Genomic DNA, 27,477 nt, shown 5'->3' on the forward strand with positions numbered 1-27,477 from the left:
TATATATATATATATATATATATATATATATATATATATATATATTTTTTTTTTTTTTTTTTTTTAATAACTATTGAGTGTCACTGACGTATGTAATGTTGGTTAGGTTCAATTTATGAGGTCTATTGTATGTCCACGACAGCCGCCTTGTGGTGTGTCAGTTTCCAAGCGCGTTTCTGGCTCATAATATTTTGGACCTTATCATTTGCCGTACTGAAAGCGTCCATAGCATCCGCGATGATGTTAGCAACGGGAAGCCATTAATTCACAGCTAACCCAACAAAATAAACTGAAGCTAGGTGAAGCTAAATAAACTTCAATGTTTTCCAGTGTGTTATTGGTGAGGAAATGACCTCAAACAACCCAGCGGTTTTTCTTCTCATGGTCAGTGGGCAAATCGAAGCAGCAAATGTGAGTTACAATTGATTAAAGCCCGAAGTTTAAGCAAATCTTTTCTTGGAGCGTGTGTTCAAACGTATGCAATAAACTAGTTGTGTGCAAAGCTTGTTATTAACTTTCATTCGATCACTTACATGTCATATTGTGTCTGAAGTTCCCAGAATATGACGATCTGTACTGCAAGTATTGTTTTGTGTATGGACACGATTGGGTGCCCACATCAGTGAGTAACATCTTTCCTTCCTTTTTATACATGACATGATGAATGAGTATGTACTCAGATCTTATATATTAGCTATTGATGCTAAATAATCCACAATAGTAAGTTTGTGCCGTTTTCCTCCATCTGAAGGGCTTGGAAGAGGGAATTTCCCAAATAACATCAAAAGGAAGAGGATCTCAGAGTTTGGTGTGGAATTTCCCATTGGACATCACATTTAAAAGCACCAACCCATTTGGCTGTAAGCATACCTCCTTTTGGTTGAGTTCAAGCCAAAGTGTGTAATATCTGTGCCTCTAAATGAAAATGTAAAAATAATGTTTATATATTTTTTAATCTATCTATCTATGTATGTATCTATTTATCTAGCTAGCTACACTCACCGAGCAATTTATTAGAAACTCTATGGTCCTAATAAAGTTCCAGACATGTTCTTCTGCTGTTGTAGCCCATCCACCTCAAGGCTCGACCTGTTGTGCATTCTGAAATGCTATTCTGCTCACTACAATTGGTTATCCGAGTTACTCTTGCTTTGTTATCAGTTCGAACCAGTCTGGCCATTCTCTGTTGATCTCTCTCATCAACAAGGCATTTCCGTCCACAGAACTGCCGCTCACTGGATGTTTTTTGTTTTGTGAATGAAAATCCCAGGACATCAGCAGTTACAGAAATACTCAAACCAGCCCATCTGGCACCAACAATCATACCACAGTCCAAATCACTGAGATCACATTTTTTCCCCAATTCTGATGGTTGTTGTGAACATTAACTGAAGCTCCTGACCCGTATCTGCATGATTTAATGCAGTGCACTGCTGCCACATGATTAGCTGATTAGATAATTGCATAAATAAAATGTACAGGTATACCTAATGAAGTGCTCGGTGATTGTATCTATCGCAGGGTTCCTCAATTAGTTTTCACCAAGGGCCAAATTTTGTCAAAAATACAAAGCCATCCTCGATGTTATGACAACGTGTTTGTGCTGCTGCTATTATTATTTTTGTTAGTTTTTGTTGTTAATTTTTCTCAGTATTAGTAGCCTGTTTTATTTATTCAAACAATTATGAACATTTTGTTTGTATACAGATACACAAAACTACACAACTTTGTCTGTTGAAAATTAGAATAAAAAAAAATAAAAAAACAATTAATGAACAATCTGGATCTCTACGTCCTCCATGCGAGTCAACTGTTCCTGCTCATCTCCAAATGGGATGTCCTCCCTGCACTTCTATTAGGGGGCCAATTTTTTAGAGGGTTTAAAAGCAGAAATTTAAAGTGTATAATTTTATAAAAGAACTACCATTAATTAATCTTTCGTCGGATGTTCGTCTTGCAAAATTGTCACGGATTTGGTGTGAACAGGCCTTTAGCGCGGGCCGCCTTTTGAGGAACCCTGATCTATCGTTATCTTTTTTCAGGGCCCCAGATTGTGGTCAGTGTGTATGGCCCCGATACCTTTGGAAATGATGTTGTCAGAGGTTATGGAGCCGTGCACATTCCCTTTACTCCTGGAAAGTAAGTTGCTCTGAGATTGTGGTGTCATAATGTGTAAAGAGAAACCAACATGTTTGAGAAATGTCTGAAATGCATTGTCATACCTGTGAATGTTCTCGTTCCAGACACACCAAGACTATTCCAATGTTTGTTCCTGAGTCCACATCAAGACTGCAGAAGTTCACAAGGTTGTTTGCAAATCAGCTAAAAAAATTACAAGAAGTTATAGGTTTAGGTCTAGATTTAATTTCCTGTGGCTGAGATTTTATTTATTCACTGAATTGGATGCGTTTCAGGGGTAATCAAGTTTCAGTACAATGTTTGGTCTATTACAGCTTGTTTGACAGTTTCACGTTAAGAACATTGCATCCCTGAGCTCTTCAAACTCATGTATTCTTTGATCAATTTTCAGTAAGCAGCTCACAATAAAACATGTTTTCACTTGTATTCAGCTGGCTAATGGGAAGGCGTCCAGAGTTCACAGATCCCAAGGTTGTTGCCCAAGGAGAGGGAAGAGAAGGTGGGATTGCAAAGATTTTCTTAGGAAGCTTTCTTCTTAACACTTGCCTCAAAATTAATTGAATAAGGCTTGATGTTATTTCTTGAGAAAGCATAAATTGTGCTATAATTGTTTCATTACTGATTCAGTTGTCGTTGAACATCGCATTTGTTCATTTGCAGTTACGAGGGTGCGTTCACAAGGTTTTGTGACACTACAGTTCAACATAGTTACTAAGGACATGAAGAAGCTGGGTTATGAGACTACTTCAATGGAGCATTCATCTGCTACAGGACTGGCAAGAACAGAGCAGCCTTATGGATCATGATCTCAATGGCAGATAAGAGGCTTTGCTAACAGGCTTTATATGCTTTTGTACATCTATGTCAGTCTTTAGAACGTGTTACCTATTCATAACCAGACATGTTATATTGTTTGATCAGTTTTGTATGTTTTTAATAAACCAGTCTACTGTTTTTGTTGATATCTAGAAAAGTCAACCACCTGTACGACTGAAATGATTAGACTCTGTTGCCACAACAGCATGCAATGTTGATGTGATTACTGAAAGCATCAAGAGACAGATCAAAAGTCATTGATACAGTTTATTTTTAACCATTGCAGCTACAGGTCCTTTTATCACTTGCTGCGATTTAGATGGCAATAAAATATCACACTCTTCATGTGACTTACCTACAAAACCATTACACAGAAATAAGGTACAGGACAATATGTTACAATAGAACAGATGATAAATTATATTATACAGTTATAATGCCAACAAGTTGAGCACATATCCATAAAAAGCAGCCTGCTCCCAGTAATATGACACAGTTTGGTAAATACACAAGACACATTAACATGGAAAAATAAAATGTTATGCATCTTCACAAGGTTAGTCCTCTACAATAAATGCATAGTGAGTACATAGTAACAGAAGTGATATAATGACAGCAAAACGAAAGGTCATAGACAAAATGAGCTAGATATTGTATGGGTTCAAAGTAAAATTAATGGTAAATGTAGTCTGCATAATGGAGTACAGTGATGCCCTCTAGCAGGGAGTCATGTTTAGCAGGATTAGTGCCTGCTTAGACCATCACATCCATCAAAAGTGCATTACATACATCTTAAAGCTGTCTTACCCACCCCCATCCCCTCCAAAATGCCTGAGTATGCCTGCAGATTATTGACCATAAACACACCTCAGGCTCTGCTACAAGACTGCACATAGGCAGAACTGCCACATTATTTCCAGCAGAGGTCACTAGCTCATAAAATGAGAGAATTAGAAACGGTATGCTTGTAGTAATTGAGAAAGGGTGGATAAATAAAAAGATAAAACTACCGCAGCACTGCATTTGAAAAGGACTAGCAATGTCACTTTGGGAACTACGATTTGGGTGGAGAGATGTTGCCATCTTGTGCTTCCATTGGTTAAACTAAAATCAAAATGTACAGACAAGCCATACAAGTCCACACAACACACCAAAGTCTAGGAGTGGCAGTCACTTTATAGTGATTGCCAAATGTGTTAAGCAGTTCACTCAAAAAATTAGACTGGCCCTCCAACAAAAGTCATAACTCAGATGTGGAAAGAGTCTAGTGTACACCTCATTTTATGATAATGTGTGCATATCAAGCCCACCTTGGCCAAAATAAATATGAATTCTCACTCCACCGCACCACAGATAGATGCATTTATAAGACTTGACCTCTAACAAACATGTAGACCACATCCTTGTGGAAAAAAAAAAAAAAAAAAGAACCGAAGATGAACAAATATTTCGAGAATAAATCACACTAGCTACTCACTGTTTCAAATAACCTCTCTGAACATCCCCACACATTCTTATAACACTAAGCATGTTAGCTTTTCATTCAAAACTGAGGATTTTGTTAAAGACGGCGAGCTCTGATATATGCTTGACTTTTATCCAAGATACATTAACAGATTGCATCAGGAAGCAGTGATTAGTGATACAGATATTGGTTATAACAGTAAGATGCATCAGGACCTGATGAAGAAATATAAACAAATCTAATCCTACCATTTCCCTTTGCTCCATTTTCCACACACATAAATAAAATAAAAAAAGTTAAAGAAATGACAACATTTCAGACTGTTTGATACTCACTGTGACAGAACAAACTAAGGCGGATGAATTCTAATCATTAGTATTGATTAGCTGTCAAATATGGAGGCACTGTGCAAACAGTGATCTGCACTGAATCAAAATAACCCATTCACCCAATAAACAACTTCTCGGGATTGTAAAGCAGTAAAAAACAGGCTTAGATATAAAAGTAGAGACATATTATGATATGCAAACCAACTCCCCATCATGCATTACAAAAGAAAAGAACAATTCTCACTTCATTGTGAAGTTCATCTTTCAATGCATCAGGTTTGAAACCATTTACACATGCAGTTCAGAAACTCCCTCCTAGTCCTTAGCATTTAACCAAAATCAGTGTGTACCATGGGTTGCTGTTTTCCTTTGCTTGATGTGAACATTTCTTGTCTCTTAGTGAACAATTCCCCATTGTTTCACATGCTAAGGACTAACGGTGGGCCAACAGTCGTTAAAACAAGATGAATTGGAGCATGTGCAAAATCCCTGCTTAGAACATCAAAATAATTTCCAGGTAAACTGATAAGAGTGTCCTCTAACTGTGTCTACATAAGCATACTGTAAATACACATAGTGTATATGCGCTGCATAGAACACACAGGCTGCTTTGATTAAAAGGGTTAGCTTTATCTATTACACTGCTTCGAAAGACTAGAAATTTGAAAAATCAAGACAAACCAGTCCTCCTAATTTCAAGCCTCTGATAAGAAAAGCAATCAAAAAGTAGTTAAAAATCAGGACCCCTTTAAATGTGAGGAGAACCCACATACATATTTATGGTTTGTGGGGTAAACAAAAATACCATATCTAGACCATATTTCTCATGGTTTATTTGAAAAATTTAGAAAAGAATACCAAATCACTGTAAGGTACCTATCTCAGACAGGAGAGAAGGGAATCACCTGTCAATGTAAAAACTGTAAACACCACTGCTAATCCCAAAAGTCTTATAATAGCACACTGGTCTGGGGAACACAACAGACTATGTTGTTTATACCTTAGGAAAAGGGATTGGAGAAAGATTTATGTGGGTCTGGGGTAGATGGGTGGTGGCAGCCTTTATTGTTCCTCACAATAAGAAGGGGTTAGATGCGCCACCGGTTTGCATTGCTGTTCCAGTGGGCTGCAGCCCTCTGCTCATGAGAGGCTGAGGCATGGACATGGAGGCAGGGATACCCATGCTTGGCATCATCTGGCCCACTGGCCCAAGAGGAGCCATGGGTACCATGGAGACAGGGGCAACTGTGGGAATAGAGGACAGAGGCAAGGGCTCGTTGGCTCTCTGGGCCAGGCTATCAAAGCCTTGACTGGTCAAGCCCATCATGGGGCTGACTCTCATCTGGTTAAGGGTGGGTGGCAGTGGCTGGTTCACCTGGAAGGGGTTGACCTGAGCCGCAGATACAGGTGCAGTTGCAGCTGCTGCTCCTGCTGGGGAAAGTAACCAAAAGGAGATACAGTTAAACTGAATTCGCCATGATTAAACTGAACTTTACCCAATAACACAGATTATGCTTTATCTTTTTACAACATGTAAATGCCTTTTACAGTGCATCCGGAAAGTATTCACAGTGCTTCACTTTTTCCACATTTTGTTATGTTACAGCCTTATTCCAAAATAGATTAAATTTATTATTTTCCTCAAAATTCTACAAACAATACCCTATAATGACAACGTTAAAGAAGTTTGTTTGAAATCTTTGCAAATTTATTAAAAATAAAAAACGAAAAAAATAAAAATGTACATAAGTATTCACAGCCATTGCCATGACACTCAAAATTGAGCTCAGGTGCATCCTGTTTCCACTGATCATCCTTGAGATGTTTCTACAACTTGATTGGAGTCCACCTGTGGTAAATTCAGTTGATTGGACATGATTTGGAAAGGCACACACCTGTCTATATAAGGTCCCACAGTTAACAGTGCATGTCAGAGAACAAACCAAGCCATGAAGTCCAAGGAATTGTCTGTAGACCTCCGAGACAGGATTGTATCGAGGCACAGATCTGGGGAAGGGTACAGAAAAAATTTCTGCAGCATTGAAGGTCCCAATGAGCACAGTGGCCTCCATCATCCGTAAATGGAAGAAATTTGGAACCACCAGGACTCTTCCTAGAGCTGGCCGCCCGGCCAAACTGAGCAATCGGAGGAGAAGGGCCTTAGTCAGGGAGGTGACCAAGAACCCAATGGTCACTCTGACAGAGCTCCAGCGTTTCTCTGTGGAGAGAGGAGAACCTTCCAGAAGAACAACCATCTCTGCAGCACTCCACCAATCAGGCCTGTATGGTAGAGTGGCCAGACAGAAACCACTCCTCAGTAAAAGGCACATAACAGCCCGCCTGGAGTTTGCCAAAAGGCACCTGAAGGACTCTCGGACCATGAGAAACAAAGATTGAACTCTTTGGCCTGAATGGCAAGCGTCATGCCTGGAGGAAACCAGGCACCGCTCATCACCTGGCCAATACCATCCCTACAGTGAAGCATGGTGGTGGCAGCATCATACTGTGGGGATGTTTTTCAGCGGCAGGAACTGGGAGACTAGTCAGGATCGAGGGAAAGATGAATGCAGCAATGTACAGAGACATCCTTGATGAAAACCTGCTCCAGAGCGCTCTGGACCTCAGACTGGGGTGAAGTTTCATCTTCCAACAGGACAACGACCCTAAGCACACAGCCAAGATAACAAAGGAGTGGCTACGGGACAACTCTGTGAATGTCCTTGAGTGGCCCAGCCAGAGCCCAGACTTGAACCCGATTGAACATCTCTGGAGAGATCTGAAAATGGCTGTGCACCGACACTCCCCATCCAACCTGATGGAGCTTGAGAGGTCCTGCAAAGAATAATGGGAGAAACTGCCCAAAAATAGGTGTGCCAAGCTTGTAGCATCATACTCAAAAAGACTTGAGGCTGTAATTGGTGCCAAAGGTGCTTCAACAAAGTATTGAGCAAAGGTTGTGAATACTTGTGTACATGTGATTAATTTTTTTTTTCTTCGTTTTTTTATTTTTAATAAATTTGCAAAGATTTCAAACAAACTTCTTTTATGTTGTCATTATGGGGTATTGTTTGTAGAATTTTGAGGAAAATAATGAATTTAATACATTTTGGAATAAGGCTGTAACATAACAAAATGTGGAAAAAGTGAAGCGCTGTGAATACTTTCCGGATGCACTGTATGAGGCAAAGGTCATAAACAGTTTAAGCAAAATCTGACTGTGAAAGCTAGATTATTGCCCATTACCCAGATTTGCCTTTTGCTTGCATTTTGGCATCTTATTCATTGTGCACGTTTTATGCGCCTGTCGATTTATGTTTTGATGTCAAGCATGGTTGCAGTTCTTTGTTTTTTATAATGCACTGATTTTTGATCCAGTCATTATCAGCATTGTGTTGTACATGTAAACACTATCAATAAACCCAATGTAAAACACTGGTGGTAGACATACCTCCAGCAAGGAATGGGTTGGAGACAGGAGCTGGTTGTGATGGCTTGCTGACCAAAGAGTCCAGGTTGACAAGGGCGGCGTTGGGACCGAGGAAAGACTCTGGAGTTTTTCTTGCTACTCCGCCTGGTACATCAAACAAGTCTGAACCCATAGACAAGCTTGTCTGTGATGGCAAGGCAGAGCTCCCTCTACCATCTCCTGTGAAAAACAATTTTATCACGCCATCCTGAACAACAGACAACACATTCTTGACTAGTAAACTGTGGTAGTAGAAGTTAGTGTGCACCTGTCATTGCTGAGGTGCGGAGACTGTCAAACTCCGAGAAGTCCTCCTTGGAAGTACCATTTGGTGTGGAGAAGAGATCAAAGCTGTTGGCTGAGTGAAACAAGAATGTGTGAGATATTTATTGCGTCACTAAATCATACATGTCTGAGATGCAGAGGGCTGAGCCTTTCATCTTTCATTTTTAAATAAAACAATTATATCAAGCCAAAAACATAGGAGCTGCCTTATTTTCCCCAAAAGTAAGGTCACGTCCACACTAACACGTTTCTGTTTGAAAATGTTTTTTTTTTCTCTCTCTCTACATTTTGGCCTTCCGTTCACACTGAGACAGCGGTTGTTTTGTTTTCAGTGAAAACTTAGCTTTCCAAAAACGCTCTCCCAAGTGGACACATCTGAAAACGCTGTCTTCGCGATGTAGTGTGGACTGGAAAAACAGAGACATTTGAAAATGATGACATATTTTTTGTCCATCCAACCCAAAATAATCAAGATGGCTGGCCATGTTGTATAAGTGTTGTTGTGCCTGCTATCCACTTTGGTAGCATTGTTGAAGATATTTTGCCATGTACAACCTTAACATTGCATTCCTTCAAAAGTGATGGGAAATATACTCGGAATTGGTGTCCGGCAGCGGAACTCAAGCACAATGGCTTTTTAGACCGTACAGGGAACAGCAAAATTTTTGTATGCGCATTAAGGGGACTTAAGCGTTTTAATACATTTCAGTGTGGATAAACAATTTTGGGAAATGTTTGAAAATGGCAGTGTGGATGGAAAGTGTTTTGAAAATGAAAAAGCCCTTTTCAAATGTATCAGGATTAATGTGAACATAGCCTAAAGCACAGATTCAACATTTTGAACTCCAGGTGAACTTTGGTTTTCATAGCTTACCTGTGGCAGGGACTTTAGGTTGGGTGGCAGGCATAGGGCCCCAGGGATCTGCAGGTGCAGGAGCCGAGGTCAATCCCCAGGGGTCACTGCTCTTCAGAGGAGTGACTGAAGAAGAGGCACTGGGAAGACCCCAGGGATCCACAGGAGCAGCTGGCTTAGGGACTGCACCTACAGACACAGAAGTGTGCACACTGTAAGCTTTCAAGCATCATCATGTAACAGAGATGGCATGGTCACCAAAATGATAAATCACTGGCGTTCATGCCTTCGCTATACAGTATGTTAACGTTCTCAGCAAATTATTAGGGATGCCCAAGTTAATGTGTTAACGAGTTAAATTAAACATGTTTAACACAAATTAATTTAAAGCAGCAAAAACATTTAACATTTAAACTACTTCACTGTGTTGTCTTATTTTAAAAAGTAGGTTGAAAAAGTCGAAACATTTGGAAGGGCTTCACCATAAGTTTCAGTGTTCAATAATCAGACAACAATCTCCCATTTGGATTTTATCATTAAACGATGGAGAACAACTAATTTATTCAAAAATCAAATCCAGCTGGGACTTTCAAAAAGTGTTTTGCAGTTTTTGAATGGTGAAATTTAATTATCACTGATGTTTAACAATTATGCAAACCCAACCTAAATGCAACTTTTTGAAAGGAAATGCAAATTTAGTGGCATGATTCAAATTCTTAAATTAAGCACATTAAAGAGATAGTTCACCCAAAAAATAAACTTTTGATGCTCCAAAAATAACAGACAGTCAACATAAACGTCATCCATACAACTCCAGCAGTTAAATTAATATCTTCTAAAGTGACATGGTCGCTTTTGGTGCGGAAAAGATCAATATTTAAGTACTTTATAAAACCATTGCTTCCGGCAGCAGCAATATACGCATTCACAAGTGCGCTGAGTTCACATGGTCTCTCGTGTGATGAATTTGCTTTGATATGTTAATATCTCAAGTTTTTCTCTCGGGTTGAGACATCCAGGATAAGCACACAAATGCAACATACCGATAGAAATACAGATCTAAACCAAAACAGCCTTCCTCCTACTCGGCTGTAAACAGCGCTGCTCTTCTGGGTGTGTTGAACATGAGTCAGTTCTCACGTGAAAATGCCAATGCGATTGTGCATACTGCTGCTGACTGGAAGCGATGGTTTATAGTTAAAAAGTACTTAAATGTTGATATTTTTCGCACCAAAAGCGATCGTATCACTTTAGAAGACATTAATTTAACCTCTGGAGTAGTATAGATGATGTTTATGCTGACTGTCTGTTCTTTTTTGAGCTTCAAATGTTGGATCACCATCCAATTGCATTTTAAGGACCTACTGTGCCGAGATATTTTTCTTAAAATGTGTTCTGCTGAAGAAAGAAAGTCATACACACCAAGACTGGCATGAGGGTGAGTAAATGATGAGAGTTTTGATTTTTCGTTGAACTAAAAGGCCAAGGTACATGTTTTTGCATGTTCTAGATCGGCTCGCACCTGGTCAACTGCGTTGCCTTTGAGTATACTCTTCTGACAGTGAGCGAATACAAACGTGTTTGACGCATGCCCACTACAACTTCGTGATACTCTGTTAGTACAGTCAATGGCCTGCGCGGACGATGACCGCGTCCACGAGCTGAGAAAATCTGGTCAGTGCGCAGTTACACCACGCAGACTGGATTATAATGAAATTTACGCCACGCATACTGTGCGCTAGTGCTGAACGATTTTGGAAAATAATCTAATTGTGATTTTTTTACCAATATTGCGATTTAATATGCGATTATTTTTAAAGCTCTTTATCATCTGTATTATTCAACAAAGACAAGCAATAAATCATTGTATAGTATGAACAACACAATATTAGATAGATTAAACATAAACTGTTCTTTCCTGTAGGCCAGGCCTATATGTTATCATGAAATTAGGTGATGCATGAATTGATATGAATGTAGTTAAATAAAAATATGTAAATCACAGTAGTATATTGACTGATTTGTTGAACTTCCAGCCTTGTAAACATGTAATAATTATCGTAACAACATAAAGCACTGACAAATAAGCCTGGTGTAAACATTTATATGAAGGTCAGTAACAAATCACACAAACTAAAGTTTGCAGAAATATAAAAACAAATCTGTGGCTTTACCACACTCAGTATTATTCAGATAATTCAAAGTCACTGTAATAAACATACATGTAAACATGTGGATTGCACTTTTTAAACACTGTCTGTGAACTTTACTAGATGGTCTTTAAATAAATAAACTACATTTATTTATTTATATCTTACTGATCTAAATAAATAACATAACATACCCAGTAACATAACATATATAAAGAGCACAAAAATAAAGGAGAACAAATATCTGCCTGTACCTCTTTGAAAATATTTAGGTAAATCAAAGTTAAATGTAATATAAACATGTGAATTGTACTTTTTAATTAAATCTTAAAAGAAAAAGAAACACTGTCTGAACATTAATATAAATATTAACCTAAATTATCTCCAGTCATTAACAGCAACACACCACACAGACTAAAGTGCACACTGAGTATGGCACTGCCAGCCATAATGATCCTACTGAATGGTTCTCAGTAGCTCACAGGTTTTTTGCTAGGAAAACCAGCATATCCACTTTCGCTGGTTTTAAGGACGAGCGAGTGCAAGTCACTATATTCCCTCCGGTGCTAAACAGGCACTCTGAGGGGGCACTTGTGGCTGGTACACAAAGATACTTGCAGGCTATCTTGCACAGTTGTGGAAAGTTGATCTTGTGCACCTTAAACCAGGGCAAGGGATCATCCTCTCCGTCAATGACAGGGGTCAACAGGTAACTGTTTAACTTTGCCTCTGCGACATCAAGTTGCACAGGCAAAGCAGAAGAGGCCACACTGGTTTTGAAAAGGCTGCCAAGAGACTTCTTTGCCTTTTCCCCGGAGGGCTGAGCATTTTGAGACTTCTGAACAGTTTAAGTACGAGATCTCTTCTCCTGCCAGAAGAAAAAAAAAAGAAATCACAATAGTTTTGCAGCTGAATTACATATAAATATGTATGTGTTTGTGGAAGTATCATATTCAAGGACATAATTATTTTCAACCTGGTTATATGTACGTCTTGCTGATTCTAGCATTTCCGTCTTCAGTCGGGTCTTAATGGCAGGGATGGTGTCTGCGCTGTTGTACTGCATTTTGAACCTAGGGTCCATGAATGTCGCAACATCCAAAAGCTCCTGGGTGTTGGGGTCACTATATTTGTCATTGAGGTATGCCAGGACCTTGGTTTTAATCGACCTAGTCAGGTCAGTGTCCTCAGCATCTTCAGCCAGGGCTGATGTGGCCAGAAGGTGGAGAACTGGATTGTGGTAGGAGATGCTCACATACTCCTCTCCAGAAAGAGCATCTGTAAATTCCAGGAGAGGATGCAGTGCCTTGTGAATAGACTCCAACACTTCAATATCCTGCCAGGTTGGGACGTGCATATCGGTCACCTGACAATACATGGGATATGTCTTTGGCCTGTTCCAGCACTCTGGCAATCGTATTTTCTTTGGATCCCCATCTTATTGAGCACTCAGTTATGAGGGTGTGCTCAGGAAATTTGAGCTACCTCTGTGCCTCAGACATTGCTACCGCCTTCTTTCAACTGTGGGAGGAGTGCCCCACCAGCTTCTTGCACAGCCCTATTGCTCTTGACACTCTGTCATCTTTGATTGCATTTTCTGTGAAAAAATAAATTAATAAAAATTGTGTAATTCATACAATTTGAGTTGTGTGATACAAGACTATCACCATTACACACACAAACACACTGTCTCTCTCACACACACACACACACACACACACACACAAACTTACCAATGGCAAGATGCAATCTGTGGCCGAAACACTGGAGCCTGGTCCATTTATTAAGTTGTGCTGCCTTGACCATATTTGATGCGTTGTCCATCGTAATGCAGACAAGGTTTTCTTTGTGGAGATCCCAGCTGACAAGCCCCTCTCTCAGGCCGGCTGCAATATTTTCCCCTGTGTGGTCATCTGGGAAGTAGGCAGTTTTAAGGCAGCAAGCTTTGAGGTCAAAGTCTTCAGTAATGAAATGCACCGTAAGACTCTGATAGGGATCCGCTGTACGGCTTGACCACATGTCAGTTGTAGCAGCGAAAAACTCCTTTGTTTTCAGCTCCGCTGCGACTCTCTGTTTGTATTTTCTGTGTAGCTCCGGTATGGCGACCTGGCTAAAATATGTGCGGGAGGGCATGTTGTACCGTGTATCCAGTGTATTTATCAAAGCCGTGAACCCAGGCTTGGTCACCGTACTGAGGGGCATCATATCTTTCGTGATGAACTCTGTTACTGCTTGAGTAATTTCCACGTGCTGTTTTGAAGTACGTTCATATGGAGTTAAGCTTAAAAACATTTCGGTCAGTGATCCCTGCCGGGTGGTATTTGGCTTACTTGACACACTGGTGTTCGGCTTTTTAGCCATGCAACTATTGTACATGGCTTTGTGGTGTTTTTTTAAGTGCTGATACAGGTTAGTAGTGTTGCCCCGTGAGGTAGCAACGTTAGCAAGGCAGGTTTTGCACAATACCTGATGCTGCGCAGCATCTTCTTTTTTAAAGCCAAAATAGCCCCACACAACTGACATACTGTTCTTCTTTGACACTAAAGTTTCAACAGTGTCAGGTTCTGTCGAGCCTGAAGCCATTGTACAACAGGTCAAGGTACAGCTTAGCTTGCCAAGTTGATGCTTCCTCTGCAGACTGGTTTACTCTTGCGTGTCATGTGACCAGTGTGTAATCACAGCCTTTGCGGTTAAAAAATCTAGTTTTATCATATCGCGATATTATCGCAAATGCAATTAATCGTTCAGCCCTACTGTGCGCGGAGTGATCCGCAACGCTGAGGCGCGAAGTATACTTTGGCCTTAACCCTTTAACTACAAAAAATACTATATTTTGAGAATTACATTTTTAAAATAATAATAAAAAAATAAAAAAACTGTTTACCCTACAAATTAGTGTAACAGGTAATACAAGTTCATGTAAGTGTGCCACTTATGACTGAAGGCTATAAAGTGACCCAATTATGAGAAATACAGTAACATTTGTGTTTCAGTTTAAAGCTGTTTCATGTTCCAGAGGAAACATACACCTGCCTCAGTGCTTCTCTCCATATGCTTCATGACTTCGGCTTAAGCTTTAGAACATGGACGAGAGATTGAGAGATCTGGGCTGTTAGATGAACACTCTTTCCAGGCTCAGTGCTCACTCTACCAGCAAAGATCTGAATATTGAGTCTCTTTGTTTTGTGCACACTGGAATGCACAACTACCGGCCTAGCTACATTACTGAGCTGCCACAAAGAGCTACAGCCCAAACAACGTTATGAAAAAGAGCCTGTGGAGGGAGGGGCAACTGTCAAAGAAAAGGGGGCTCTCTGTATGCCTATGGTCCCATTATACTGAGCATTATATTCAAACAGTAAAGGTTTGCATCTGTGACAGTAATTTACACATTTAATGCCCCTGGTGCTCATAGCCAATGAAGATTGCAGAATAGTGATATGGCTAATAGATCACTGACACCGTAACTCCATTTTAAAATGTATGTTGTTTTTTTTCAAGTGTGGATTCAAATCTACCTTAGTTTAAGTTGAAAAGTGATTCAGGAATTCATTCTATTATGCAATTGAGCCCAGTGAGAAGAGCACTTTGTTGTTGCTTTAGCCTTTGACAAAAGCCATGTCAGGGTGTTTGCTAGCGTTTGTGTGTTCATGCCTTTAACATGGTGAAACCAGAAATTATCTGTGTGTCTCTGGATTTACCGTAGGATTGCCAGGGGTCTGAGGCAGTGCCAGCCGCTGCCGCTCCTGCCCCTGCTCCCCAAGGGTCTGATGCTTGATTGGCCATCAGGTCCATCAGAGAAGACTGTGGAGGCTACACACACATACCAACATTAGAGATTAGAGCCTAAAGCTACATACTACTGTCCAAAATAAATCACATCAGCTTAGTAAACAACCACTTGGTAGCCAAACTCAGAACAAATACTCACATAAGTGAATACGTCCGCAAGGAAAGAAGGGGAAAAAGAAGTTAATTGAAGAGATTAAATCCTTTATCCAGATAAAAGTAAGGCATAAACAAGGGCAATTCCTGCATTGAGCAGGACATTTGCATTGAAAACATGAAATATAACTTCATATATAAAGTACTCATTGCCAGTATTATCAAACCATTTATATGATCATCATAGACCCCTGCAGATATCAGAAAAGTTTTCAGGAAGTTTTAGAAAACTTTTAGAAATGTTTTTTTTTTTTTTTTACACTTTAAATTGGGAAATGACTTGAGTTATGGATGTGACAAAAATGGACAAGAGTTTGTGGGAATAAAACTTGTAACACTAAATTGTCCGAAATTTTAACACAAACTCACCTAAATCTCACGGGGGGTTACTTTTCTAAATTCCTGTATAGGTCAGAAATTAACTTTTCCATTAAGGGGTAATATTTGATTTTCAGGGGCATTTTTCACTTTACAAGGGCATTTATTTATTTATTTTTATTTTTTATTCTAACCTTATAAAATGACCCTGCCATCCTTTTATGTTATCATTTAAACAATTAATTCAATTTGAAAAATTGAACATTTCAGTTACAAAATTGCATGATCTGTACATTGCATTTTGCCTCATTCACATATTTCCAAATACTTTGGCTATTAAATTAACATAGCCTTCAAAACTAATGCACTGACACAGAGGATATGACCGCATTTCTCTAGATTTGGAATGAGGAGCTTAAAAAAAACACTTAACAACTCCATGCCAATTGAATAAAACAATGTAAAAATAAACATTTCAAAATGAAAATTATTCAGAAATATACAGTGCATCCGGAAAGTATTCACAGCACTTCACTTTTTCCACATTTTGTTATGTTACAGCCTTATTCCAAAATGGATTAAATTCATTATTTTCCTCAAAATTCTACAAACAATACCCCATAATGACAATGTGAAAGAAGTTTGTTTGAAATCTTTGCAAATTTATTAAAAATAAAAAACTGGAAAAAAATAAAAAAAAATCACATGTACATAAGTATTCACAGCCTTTGCCATGACACTCAAAACTGAGCTCAGGTGCATCCTGTTTCCACTGATCATCCTTGAGATGTTTCTACAACTTGATTGGAGTCCACCTGTGGTAAATTCAGTTGATTGGACATGATTTGGAAAGGCACACACCTGTCTATATAAGGTCCCACAGTTAACAGTGCATGTCAGAGCACAAACCAAGCCATGAAGTCCAAGGAATTGCCTGTAGACCTCCGAGACAGGATTGTATCGAGGCACAGATCTGGGAAAGGGTACAGAAAAATTTCTGCAGCATTGAAGGTCCCAATGAGCACAGTGGCCTCCATCATCCGTAAATGGAAGAAGTTTGGAACCACCAGGACTCTTCCTAGAGCTGGCTGCCCAGCCAAACTGAGCGATCGGGGGAGAAGGGCCTTAGTCAGGGAGGTGACCAAGAACCCGATGGTCACTCTGACAGAGCTCCAGCGTTTCTCTGTGGAGAGAGGAGAACCTTCCAGAAGAACAACCATCTCTGCAGCACTCCACCAATCAGGCCTGTATGGTAGAGTGGCCAGACAGAAGCCACTCCTCAGTAAAAGGCACATGACAGCCCGCCTGGAGTTTGCCAAAAGGCACCTGAAGGACTCTCAGACCATGAGAAACAAAGATTGAACTCTTTGGCCTGAATGGCAAGCGTCATGCCTGGAGGAAACCAGGCACTGCTCATCACCTGGCCAATACCATCCCTACATTGAAGCATGGTGGTGGCAGCATCATGCTGTGGGGATGTTTTTCAGCGGCAGGAAATGGGAGACTAGTCAGGATCGAGGGAAAGATGAATGCAGCAATGTACAGAGACATCCTTGATGAAAACCTGATCCAGAGTGCTCTGGACCTCAGACTGGGGCGAAGGTTCATCTTCCAACAGGACAACGACCCTAAGCACACAGCCAAGATAACAAAGGAGTGGCTATGGGACAACTCTGTGAATGTCCTTGAGTGGCCCAGCCAGAGCCCAGACTTGAACCCGATTGAACATCTCTGGAGAGATCTGAAAATGGCTGTGCACCAACGCTCCCCATCCAACCTGATGGAGCTTGAGAAGTCCTGCAAAGAAGAATGGGAGAAACTGCCCAAAAATAGGTGTGCCAAGCTTGTAGCATCATACTCAAAAAGACTTGAGGCTGTAATTGGTGCCAAAGGTGCTTCAACAAAGTATTGAGCAAAGGCTGTGAATACTTATGTACATGCGATTATTTTTTTCGTTTTTTATTTTTAATAAATTTGCAAAGATTTCAAACAAACTTCTTTCACGTTGTCATTATGGGGTATTGTTTGTAGAATTTTGAGGAAAATAATGAATTTAATCAATTTTGGAATAAGGCTGTAACATAAAATGTGGAAAAAGTGAAGCGCGCTGTGAATACTTTCTGGATGCACTGTAATTCATACATTAAAAGTGGTTAATGTAAAATTATTATTGTATCATTTAATAATGTTTTTTTTTTTGTTTTTTTTCACAACAAGGCATTTATCCAGATATCATTTTTGTTAATATTATTAGGCTATTAACTACACTGTAGCATTTGGTCACATTATAGCCTATTGTGTGTTCTCTCAGACCTGATTAACTTAATAAATATATAGCCTAACATCCCTCCCTCCCGGCTTTTCAAACAGACAGATACGTGAGATGAGCATATGGGCAGGGAAGTAGGATATAACATAAGAAGTGACAGTGTTACTCACTAGGACAGTTTATTTTGAATAAATGGTCCAAACGGTCACGTAATTTAGCGTGTGAGCACAACACACTGATGCGGAGTGTGAGAAGTGGAGTGCCCATCTGTGCGCGTTTATGGCGTGAGCATCTGCCACTGACTCTGCAACATCTGCACAATTGAAGGCACGAAAAACAAATAAATTTCAGCGAAAATTCCAATGAAGATCACAATGTATGTATTTGGAATTATATCAGATGTTATTAATAAAACAACAGGAACTCTTTGCGTGGGGCATTTTCTGCCCCCATATTTTAAATGTAGTTACTTTCCGACCCTGAATGGAACACTGGATGTAACACGTGTTTGTCTCTCTTCATCATGCAGCTGGTACACAAAGCATTTTTGCTATTTCTGCCTTTCTTGTCAAATGTACTGCATTATGACTAATGATGGAGAGAGAGAAAGGGAGAGATAAAGCGGACGTACTCGCGCATCTTCTGGAATTTCAGTTTGATACAAGTTTATTGATTTGATTTGTTCATCTGTATCAACTGGTTTTTATAATTTGCAGCTGCACTGTAAAATGAATAAAAGTGTACGGGAATTTCCTGCACTATGAACGTGGAACTTGCGGGAATTATTAAAATGATGTGCAATCCCATGCAGAATTTCAAGCCCTGAGATCTGAAAGTTGTGAAAGCAGCACTTACATGATGGAGAAACCATCTAAAACACTTTGAAACCTGCAGACATTGACCTCTGAGACATCGGTATGATATCCATCAAGGCTGCTTAATGGATTTAAATAAGACTGAAATTGGCATATGGTCTTGCACATTACTAAACTGCCAATTTTTAAAAAAAAAATATAGTCTGCATTCATCGCTTCAGTCAGCGCTGCGTGAGTAAGCAGCGCACTCTAGCAGGTGTGCGGCACACGCTGGGCAGCGCCAATATTAGATAATGTTTAACATGTTACAAATCAAATCGCAAAGTCTGTCAAAATAATCCCTTTTCAAATGATGGCTATAGATGCAGAAAGCTTGAAATGCATTACAGATCAAAGCAATAGTCTGTGATCTATAAGAATCATGGTGAAAAGAACAAGCTGTGGATTTTTTATTCTCTCGTTGATATACATATGATTTGATTTAATATGAGCTTAACTGTCACGACCGTAACACATTTTTATGGGTGTTGTAAGTAAAGCAGGGAGACCATTTATTTAATCATATTTAACCTTGACATAAGTTTGCTTTGTACAGAAAGTATCTTATTTGAATAAATATAGTTTGAGTGATATAAACTTAACCTCTAAAACGTTGCGGACATGACATGGCACTGAAATGCAGCAACCTCATAAATGTGGCTCTTATTTCAAGAAAAAGTGCTGTTATGACAAAGCAAGCAAAGTATTTCTCAGAGATATCCTTGTCTTTCTGGAAAATTATAATTGTTAACATAGTCAAAATAAAGAGTCCTTAGACCCCTCTTTTGCAACCATAAAATATGGCAGTTTATAAATGTTATTTTACAAATGGTGCACCCCTCATAAGAACTGGATAAACAATGCAATTTCACAAAAACTTCATTATTTCACTATAATACAGTAAAATACAGACCTAAATCAAGTGATTTTGTTTCTTTGCTTAAAACTTTATTTTTCCATTGAATGTTGAATTGCCCACATGAGTCTGACATTTGTACAGCGACCTAACTTAGATACAGGGAGAAAAATGCCAAACAGTATTTGCTTCCTGGATAGCATTAGTTGTTCTTTACTCTTAGTGCATAGATTCCCACATGGAATCTATGACTTTAATTGATTCACATTTTCCTCACTAACTGTGGGGGACAATCAGTGTAATTCTGTTTATAGAGTTAATTGAAATTTGCAAAAATGTGTTAAACTCAGACAGTGGTTCCCAAACTTTTTACAGTGGCATACCCCTCCACACATTAAACATCCTGTCGCGTACCCCTGTGTGTGTGTGTGTGTGTGTGTGTGTGTGTGTATATATATATATATATATACACACACTATATTGCCAAAAGTATTCGCTCATCTGCCTTTAGACGCATATGAACTTAAGTGACATCCCATTCTTAATCCATAGGGTTTAATATGACGTCGGCTCACCCTTTGCAGCTATAACAGCTTCAACTCTTCTGGGAAGGCTTTCCACAAGGTTTAGGAGTGTGTTTATGGGAATTTTTGACCATTCTTCCAGAAGCGCATTTGTGAGGTCAGACACTGATGTTGGACGAGAAGGCCTGGCTCGCAGTCTTCGCTCTAATTCATCCCAAAGGTGCTCTATCGGGTTGAGGTAAGGACTCTGTGCAGGCCAGTCAAGTTCTTCCACACCAAACTCGCTCATCCATGTCTTTATGGACCTTGCTTTGTGCACTGGTGCGCAGTCATGTTGGAACAGGAAGGGACCATCCCCAAACTGTTCCCACAAAGTTGGGAGCATGGAATTGTCCAAAATCTCTTGGTATGCTGAAGCATTCAGAGTTCCTTTCACTGGAACTAAGGGGCCAAGCCCAGCTCCTGAAAAACAACCCCACACCATAATCCCCCTCCACCAAACTTCACAGTTGGCACAATGCAGTCAGACATGTACCGTTCTCCTGGCAACCGCCAAACCCAGACTCGTCCATCAGATTGCCAGATGGAGAAGCGTGATTCGTCACTCCAGAGAACGCGTCTCCACTGCTCTAGAGTCCAGTGGCGGCATGCTTTACACCACTGCATCCGACGCTTTGCATTGCACTTGGTGATGTATGGCTTGGATGCAGCTGCTCGGCCATGGAAACCCATTCCATGAAGCTCTCTACGCACTGTTCTTGAGCTAATCTGAAGGCCACATGAACTTTGGAGGTCTGTAGCGATTGACTCTGCAGAAAGTTGGCGACCTCTGCGCACTATGCGCCTCAGCATCCGCTGACCCCGCTCTGTCATTTTACGTGGCCTACCACTTCGTGGCTGAGTTGCTGTAATTCCCAATCGCTTCCACTTTGTTATAATACCACTGACAGTTGACTGTGGAATATTTAGAAATTTCACGACTGGACTTGTTGCACAGGTGGCATCCTATCACAGTACCACGCTGGAATTCACTGAGCTCCTGAGAGCGGCCCATTCTTTCACAAATGTTTGTAGAAGCAGTCTGCATGCCTAGGTGCTTCATTTTATACACCTGTGGCCATGGAAGTGATTGAAACACCTGAATTCAATTATTTGGATGGGTGAGCGAATACTTTTGGCAATATAGTGTATATATATATATACACACAGTTGAAGTCAGAAGTTTACATACACTTAGGCTGAAGTCATTAAAACTCCACAGATTTCATATTAGCAAACTATAGTTTTGGCAAATCGTTTAGGACATCTACTTTGTACATGACACAAGTAATTTTTCCAACAATTGTTTACAGACAGATTGTTTCACTTTTAATTGACAATATCACAATTCCAGTGGGTCAGAAGTTTACATACACTAAGTTAACTGTGCCTTTAAGCAGCTTGGAAAATTCCAGAAAATTATGTCAAGCCTTTAGACAAATAGCCAATTAGCTTCTGATTGCTGCCAATTAGTTGCTAATTGGAGTCAATTGGAGGTGTACCTGTGGATGTATTTTAAGGCCTACCTTCAAACTCCGTGCCTTTTTACTTGATATCATGGGAAAATCAAAAGAAATCAGCCAAGACCTCCAGGTTGTGGACCTCCACAAGTCTGGTTCATCCTTGGGAGCAACTTCTAAACGCCTGAAGGTACCACATTCATCTGTACAAACAATAGTACGCAAGTATAAACACCATGGGACCATGCGGCCATCATACCGCTCAGGAAGGAGACGCATTCTGTTTCCTAGAGATGAACGCAGTTTGGTCCAAAAAGTGCAAATCAATCCCAGAACAACAGCAAAGGACCTTGTGAAGATGCTGGAGGAAACAGGTAGACAAGTATCTATATCCACAGTAAAACAAGTCCTATATTAACTGCTCAGCAAGGAAGAAGGCAATGCTCCAAAACCGCCATAAAAAAGCCAGACTACAGTTTGCAAGTGCACGTGGGGACAAAGATCTTACTTTTTCAAGAAATTTCCTCTGGTCTTACGAAACAAAAATTGAACTGTTTGGCCATAATGACCATCGTTATGTTTGGAGGAAAAAGGGTGAGGCTTGCAAGCTGAAGAACACCATCCCAACTGCGAAGCATGGGGGTGGCAGCATCATGTTGTGGGGGTGCTTTGCTGCAGGAGGGACAGGTGCACTTCACAAAATAGATGGCATTATGAGGAAGGAAAATTATGTGGATACATTGAAGCAACATCTCAAGACATCAGCCAGGAAGTTAAAGCTTGGTCACAAATGGGTCTTCCAAATGGACAATGACCCCAAGCATACCTCCAAAGTTGTGGCAAAATGGCTTAAGGACAACAAAGCCAAGGTATTGGAGTGGCCATCATAAAGCCCTGACCTCAATCCGATAAAAAATTTGTGGGCAGAACTGAAAACGTGTGTGCGAGCAAGGAGGCCTACAAACCTGACTTAGTTACACCATTTCTGTCTGGAGAAATGGGCCAAAATTCCAACAACTTATTGTGAGAAGCTTTGTGGAAGGCTACCCAAAACATTTGACCCAAGTTAAACAATTTAAAGCTACCAAATCTACCAAATATTAACAAAGTGTATGTAAACGTCTGACCCACTGGGAATGTGATGAAAGAAATAAAAGCTGAAATAAATAATTCTCTCTACTATTATTCTGACATTTCACAATCTTAAAATAAAGTAGTGATCCTAACTGACCTAAGACAGGGAATGTTTTCTATGATTAAATGTCAGGAATTGTGAAAAACTGAGTTTAAATGTATTTGGCTAAGGTGTATGTAAACTTCTGACTTGTGTGTGTATGCGTGTATGTATGTATGTATATACATACATACATACATACATACACCTCAAGTATATACACTGTATATATACACACCAATCAGCCACAACATTAAAACCACCTGCCTAATATTGTGTAGCTCCCCATCGTGCCGCCAAACAACGCCAACCCACATCTCAGAATAGCATTCTGAGATGCTATTCTTCTCACCAAAATTGTACAGTGCGGTTATCTGAGTTACCGTAGACTTTGTCAGTACGAACCATTCTGGCCATTCTCTGTTGACCTGTATCGGCATGATTTTATGCACTGCACTGCTGCCACAAGATTGGCTGATTAGACAAGACAATTTACTTTGTAAAACACTTCTCTTATATTAAACATTATGAATAAAATCAATCCTATACATATTGATAAAGGGCTGAGGAGGGCCCAGATTGTTTTAGACTGCGCAATTGTGTGGCCAGCTCATCAAGGTATTTTTTTATGTACATTTGAAACTGTCAGCAAGTTTGATCTCATTTGCTGACAGAAATAAATAAATCGAGCAACAATGAAAAAAAAAAAAAAAGGACAAGCAAATGTGAGTGAAAATGACTGCAAGTGAATGTGGAAAATATAGTGTGATATCTGACACCAAAACTCATGATCTTATTATACTTTCAGAATAAGAACTCCCTAATGCATTTAGGAGTCATGGAAAAAATCATGAACGACTGAAAAGTGCAGTGTGTTGGCGATACTTGCCAGCATGACGATGCACGAGTGAATGCAATTATTTAACCGCAAAAGAAAGGGTTATTTGATTTAATGCTATTTATCTGACCTTTACGAGACAACCATTTTTATGTTTCTACACTAGGGAGCACAAAATATTTTTTTTGCCAATGAGAAACACATGAACTCTGTTTGGATGTTATTTTATGACTTGGATGAAATTAAAAGATTCTCAGAATTTTGTTTGCATACCCTCATTGTCACCACCCCAGTTTGGGAAACATTGAACTTAGCTATTATTGCTAGCTAAAATTATCAGATTTTACACAACCTGAGAGAGAATATATGGAACACTGTGAATGATGGGTGTTTGAACTCTGCAGAGCTTTCTGAAGGCACAGATTCTGTGTAGTCTACTGATGAGTTATCAAGCTCTACGAGTCTAGGCAGACTAAGCCTACCTCTTTCTTCTTCTTGGCCACTTTCCCTACGTTGGAGTCTTTGCGGCTTTCTTCCAGAGCCATCTGGAGCCGTAGGTCATCCCCACGGCGCATCCTCTCCTCCTACACAAACACCAAAAAAATGTATGTTATTGAACATTATGGAATGCGTGACATCTGCTGAATCACAGCGTGAATCTCTCGCTCTTAATCCTGACTGCAGATCATCACGACTGCACTGTTGTGATTCATCATGATTAGTGGTCGACAAATCGGCCGATATTCTGACTTTTTTAATCATCGGCCAATAAATTTTCACGTTTTTCTTGAGGACGCCGAAAATCTCCTGCTTGCATGTGAAGTGGCTGAGACATGTAAATGACCAATTAGTTTTGTTGTTACATGCCATCGTGTTACTACAATAGCCCGGTGTGCAACACAGTGTCATTTAAACGGTCCGCATATCAGAGCCATGGCAGATGCGTTTGAGCTCAATGTTAAAGTGCTCGCCTGTTTCATTCTCCCTCTCTTTCTCCTCGACAGTTCCCTGTAACTTTTAACTGTCTTGTCTAATGATGAAAAAGCAAATATCAATAAAACTAATATCATATACCATCTGCAAATATGTGCATATCTCATTTAAACAGATGTAATAAACCAAACTCGCACAACTTGAGCAGATCCAGCCCTGTGGAACGCTCATAAATCTTCCTCTGAAGCACGTATTCTAACAGTCTCCTCAACAGTTCCCTGTAACTTTTATAATGATAAAAGGCAAATATCAATAAAACTTTTATTATATACCATCTGCAAATATGCAGAAATCTTGTTTAAAATGATGTCATTCAAGAACCTCAAGAAAATCCAGTGTTTTCTTCCCATCGAGTGCTCATCTAATATCTTCCTCTGAAGCACGTATTCTATCACCCAGAATCAAAACTTCAGGATCAGGATCAGGATCAAAAGTTCCTCTCATTCAGAAATCATGACGGTCCGTCTGTGACAATCCAAGCAGGCGATCCAGGACATTTAAACTGTCAGGAGATGGATGTGCACGAGCGCATGAGTGCAACTTCAAGGCTGTGTCCGAAACCAGGAAAATGCTGCCTCTAGAGGCTGTAAACGGAGGTAAGATGAAAATAAGGTGCTTTTCAAACTGTTTGGAGACCAATTTCCTTAAGAGTTCCATTCATTCAAAACAGATGTCAGTTAAGCCATTAAGTGATTAGACAGCAAGGTAGCAAGTCAGCTGCCCATGTTTTCGTATGCAGCCCAAGGTAAAAGCGCTAATGAGTAAATGCGATTGCTAACATGGACATGCCTTCCATGGTTGCTGGACTACTGTGTGTACTGTTATTTCCTTCTTTCTAGTATATTAACAATTTCTTCTTGTGCAAATAATTTATTAAAATTTGATGACTAAACAGAAATCTGAAGAAACTGCTATCTACCATTTAAAATACAATATTATTATTATTTTTTTTTAATTGAGTAAATATAGTGCTAAGAGTTTTTTTTTTTTTTAGCAATTTTATGTTTGTTATATACTATATTAAATTGTGTGATATATCGGCATTGTATCAGCCTATTGACCACCCTGCTCTCTGGATATCAGCATTGGCCATTAAAAAACCTTATCAGTCGACCACTAATCATGATTCAGCATCAAAATTCAGTTACTGAGGCATGCATTAATCTGCAACACAATTACACTCTGAACCCAAGAATTACAATTGAGAAAGCAAAGTATGAGACACACCCAGCACTTTGTTTCCCCATAGAATCTATTTCAAAGGGCAGAGACGATAGGAAGGAAACTAGCTATGTAAAGCATGATGGTGGGAGCAACTGAAGATAGGCTGTAATCTAGTCCCTATGTTAATTTGGCAGCAGTAAATAACGTTGCATTTGGTTAGCCACATTCATGACAATTAAAGCTTCCGTGCAGCTTTCATTCCAAACAAAAGCCCTTAAGGAATAGGGTTGGGAACCAAGAACCAGTTCTTGTTCAGAACCCGTTTCATTCTTTACAAAATACTGGAAGTGCGTGATCTTCGGGACTTTCAATTCAGTTAACGGTTCTCCTGCGTGCAATTTTCCGCCGATGCGGCCGGAAGACTGTCCCAAAATACTTACCGACAGTGTTTTCAGCAGCACATTTCTGCAGCAGCGCTTTCCCTCTACTGACTCTACAGCGTAAAAAACACAGCTCTACCAGTGTATTTGACTCCCGATCAAACGAGTCTCGAGCCGGCTCTTTTGAATCTACAGCGCAAAACATATGCGCTTCTGGTGCAGTCTGATTCTCAAAAAAATTATTCAAAGTAGCCAGTTCTTTAGAATCGACAGTGCAAAACATACACCGCCTCCGTTATAGTCCGATTCAGAAAGAATTATTCTAATGAACCGGTTCATTGGAATCTACAGCGCGAAACATACAACACTTCCGTTTATAATCCAGTATACAATTAATCTCACACTGACGTGCAATTTATGAATGTTTAACTCTAAATAAAATAAGAAGTCTCACAAGACTGAAGTACAACTTTAGGTTACATGACACAGTCTAAACTGTCTCTGGAACTGTTACTGTTTATTTAATGATGACCTGTGTCTCTTTTAAATCAAGCAGTGATGTTACTGACTGGTTGTTCATTTGACAATGTATAATTAAAGATACATGAGTTTCGTTGTAATAAGTGGAATTTTATAAAATAATAAATTATTTAATGAAATATGCTGTCACATTTCTTGTTGGTTTAAATTTATTTAAAATATAGTTAGGACCTATTATTAGTTTGTATTTATGACTCTAAAAAGTCTGCAAACACACTTTTTACAAGAACTGTATTAAATTTATTTCTGATTTGTTATATCTGCTCTGTAGAAATCTGAAATGATCTCATTATTTGGTAACAGACAGCAGAGGGTAGTAAATGCAATAAGAATTGCATTTCTCATTTCCAAATAATTATTTAAAAAAAAAAGGTACTAAAAGAATTACTGGAATCATTCTGGAACCGTTAAGGAAGTGGAATCGGAACTGGAATAGTTTAATTCCTTCCGATTCACAGCCCTATTAAGGAGGTATCTACACTTAGTCACTTCATGCATTTTTACTGATCTGATTGTTATCTGATTAGTTATGCACAATACATTTACACTTGGGCACTTAAATTGTGTCTTCACAAAAGGCTATGAATCCGATGAATAAATGAAGATAATTCTCTCTCCTA

General features: G+C 39.5%; 3 protein-coding genes across 7 annotated transcripts in view; 1 reads left to right on the plus strand and 2 right to left on the minus strand.

Moving 5' to 3' along the window:
• Positions 1 to 220: 220 nt before the first annotated feature.
• b9d1 (B9 protein domain 1) lies at positions 221 to 4,044 on the plus strand. The gene is made up of 7 exons (XM_051715392.1): positions 221 to 411; positions 554 to 622; positions 752 to 860; positions 2,043 to 2,139; positions 2,244 to 2,306; positions 2,571 to 2,638; positions 2,800 to 4,044. The coding sequence occupies exons 1-7, from the start codon at positions 349 to 351 to the stop codon at positions 2,943 to 2,945; spliced, it is 615 nt and encodes a 204-aa protein (XP_051571352.1). The 5' UTR covers positions 221 to 348; the 3' UTR covers positions 2,946 to 4,044.
• LOC127450905 (epsin-2-like) overlaps positions 3,205 to 27,477 on the minus strand; it is a 42,880-nt gene continuing 18,607 nt past the window's right edge. The window contains exons 4-9 of one of the 4 annotated variants that reach the window (XM_051715373.1): positions 24,263 to 24,364; positions 15,205 to 15,307; positions 9,375 to 9,542; positions 8,484 to 8,573; positions 8,198 to 8,395; positions 3,205 to 6,180 (exon numbers count right to left, since the gene is read on the minus strand). In XM_051715373.1, the coding sequence (XP_051571333.1) occupies positions 5,822 to 6,180; positions 8,198 to 8,395; positions 8,484 to 8,573; positions 9,375 to 9,542; positions 15,205 to 15,307; positions 24,263 to 24,364 (1,020 nt within the window). In that variant the 3' untranslated portion in view covers positions 3,205 to 5,821. Of the gene's footprint in view, positions 6,181 to 8,197; positions 8,396 to 8,483; positions 8,574 to 9,374; positions 9,543 to 15,204; positions 15,317 to 24,262; positions 24,365 to 27,477 lie in introns of all 4 variants that reach the window. The other 3 variants (XM_051715372.1, XM_051715371.1, XM_051715370.1) reach the window with 3 other exon arrangements.
• Positions 10,642 to 15,198, minus strand: LOC127450914 (E3 SUMO-protein ligase ZBED1-like). 2 transcript variants are annotated; one of them, XR_007899041.1, is made up of 3 exons: positions 13,237 to 15,198; positions 12,480 to 13,100; positions 10,642 to 12,371 (listed from the first exon to the last, which is right to left on the minus strand). XR_007899041.1 is itself a non-coding variant. In XM_051715389.1 (2 exons), the coding sequence occupies exons 1-2, from the start codon at positions 14,084 to 14,086 to the stop codon at positions 13,021 to 13,023; spliced, it is 930 nt and encodes a 309-aa protein (XP_051571349.1). In that variant the 5' UTR covers positions 14,087 to 15,198; the 3' UTR covers positions 10,642 to 13,020. The 2 variants fall into 2 exon arrangements, 1 of the variants encoding a protein (XP_051571349.1); XM_051715389.1 differs by having other exon boundaries at positions 10,642 to 13,100.

The sequence above is a fragment of the Myxocyprinus asiaticus genome, chromosome 13 (genome assembly GCF_019703515.2).
Source record: "Myxocyprinus asiaticus isolate MX2 ecotype Aquarium Trade chromosome 13, UBuf_Myxa_2, whole genome shotgun sequence".
Taxonomy (NCBI): domain Eukaryota; kingdom Metazoa; phylum Chordata; class Actinopteri; order Cypriniformes; family Catostomidae; genus Myxocyprinus; species Myxocyprinus asiaticus.

Coding starts and splice junctions, on each gene's coding strand:
- b9d1 (XM_051715392.1), top strand. CDS start 349: ATGACCTCAAACAACCCAGCGGTTTTTCTTCTCATGGTCAGTGGGCAA. Junction 2,140..2,243: donor ATTCCCTTTACTCCTGGAAA/GTAAGTTGCTCT, acceptor TTCTCGTTCCAG/ACACACCAAGACTATTCCAA. Junction 2,639..2,799: donor CCAAGGAGAGGGAAGAGAAG/GTGGGATTGCAA, acceptor GTTCATTTGCAG/TTACGAGGGTGCGTTCACAA.
- LOC127450914 (XM_051715389.1), bottom strand. CDS start 14,086: ATGGCTTCAGGCTCGACAGAACCTGACACTGTTGAAACTTTAGTGTCA. Junction 13,101..13,236: donor CAGATTGCATCTTGCCATTG/GTAAGTTTGTGT, acceptor ATTTTTTCACAG/AAAATGCAATCAAAGATGAC.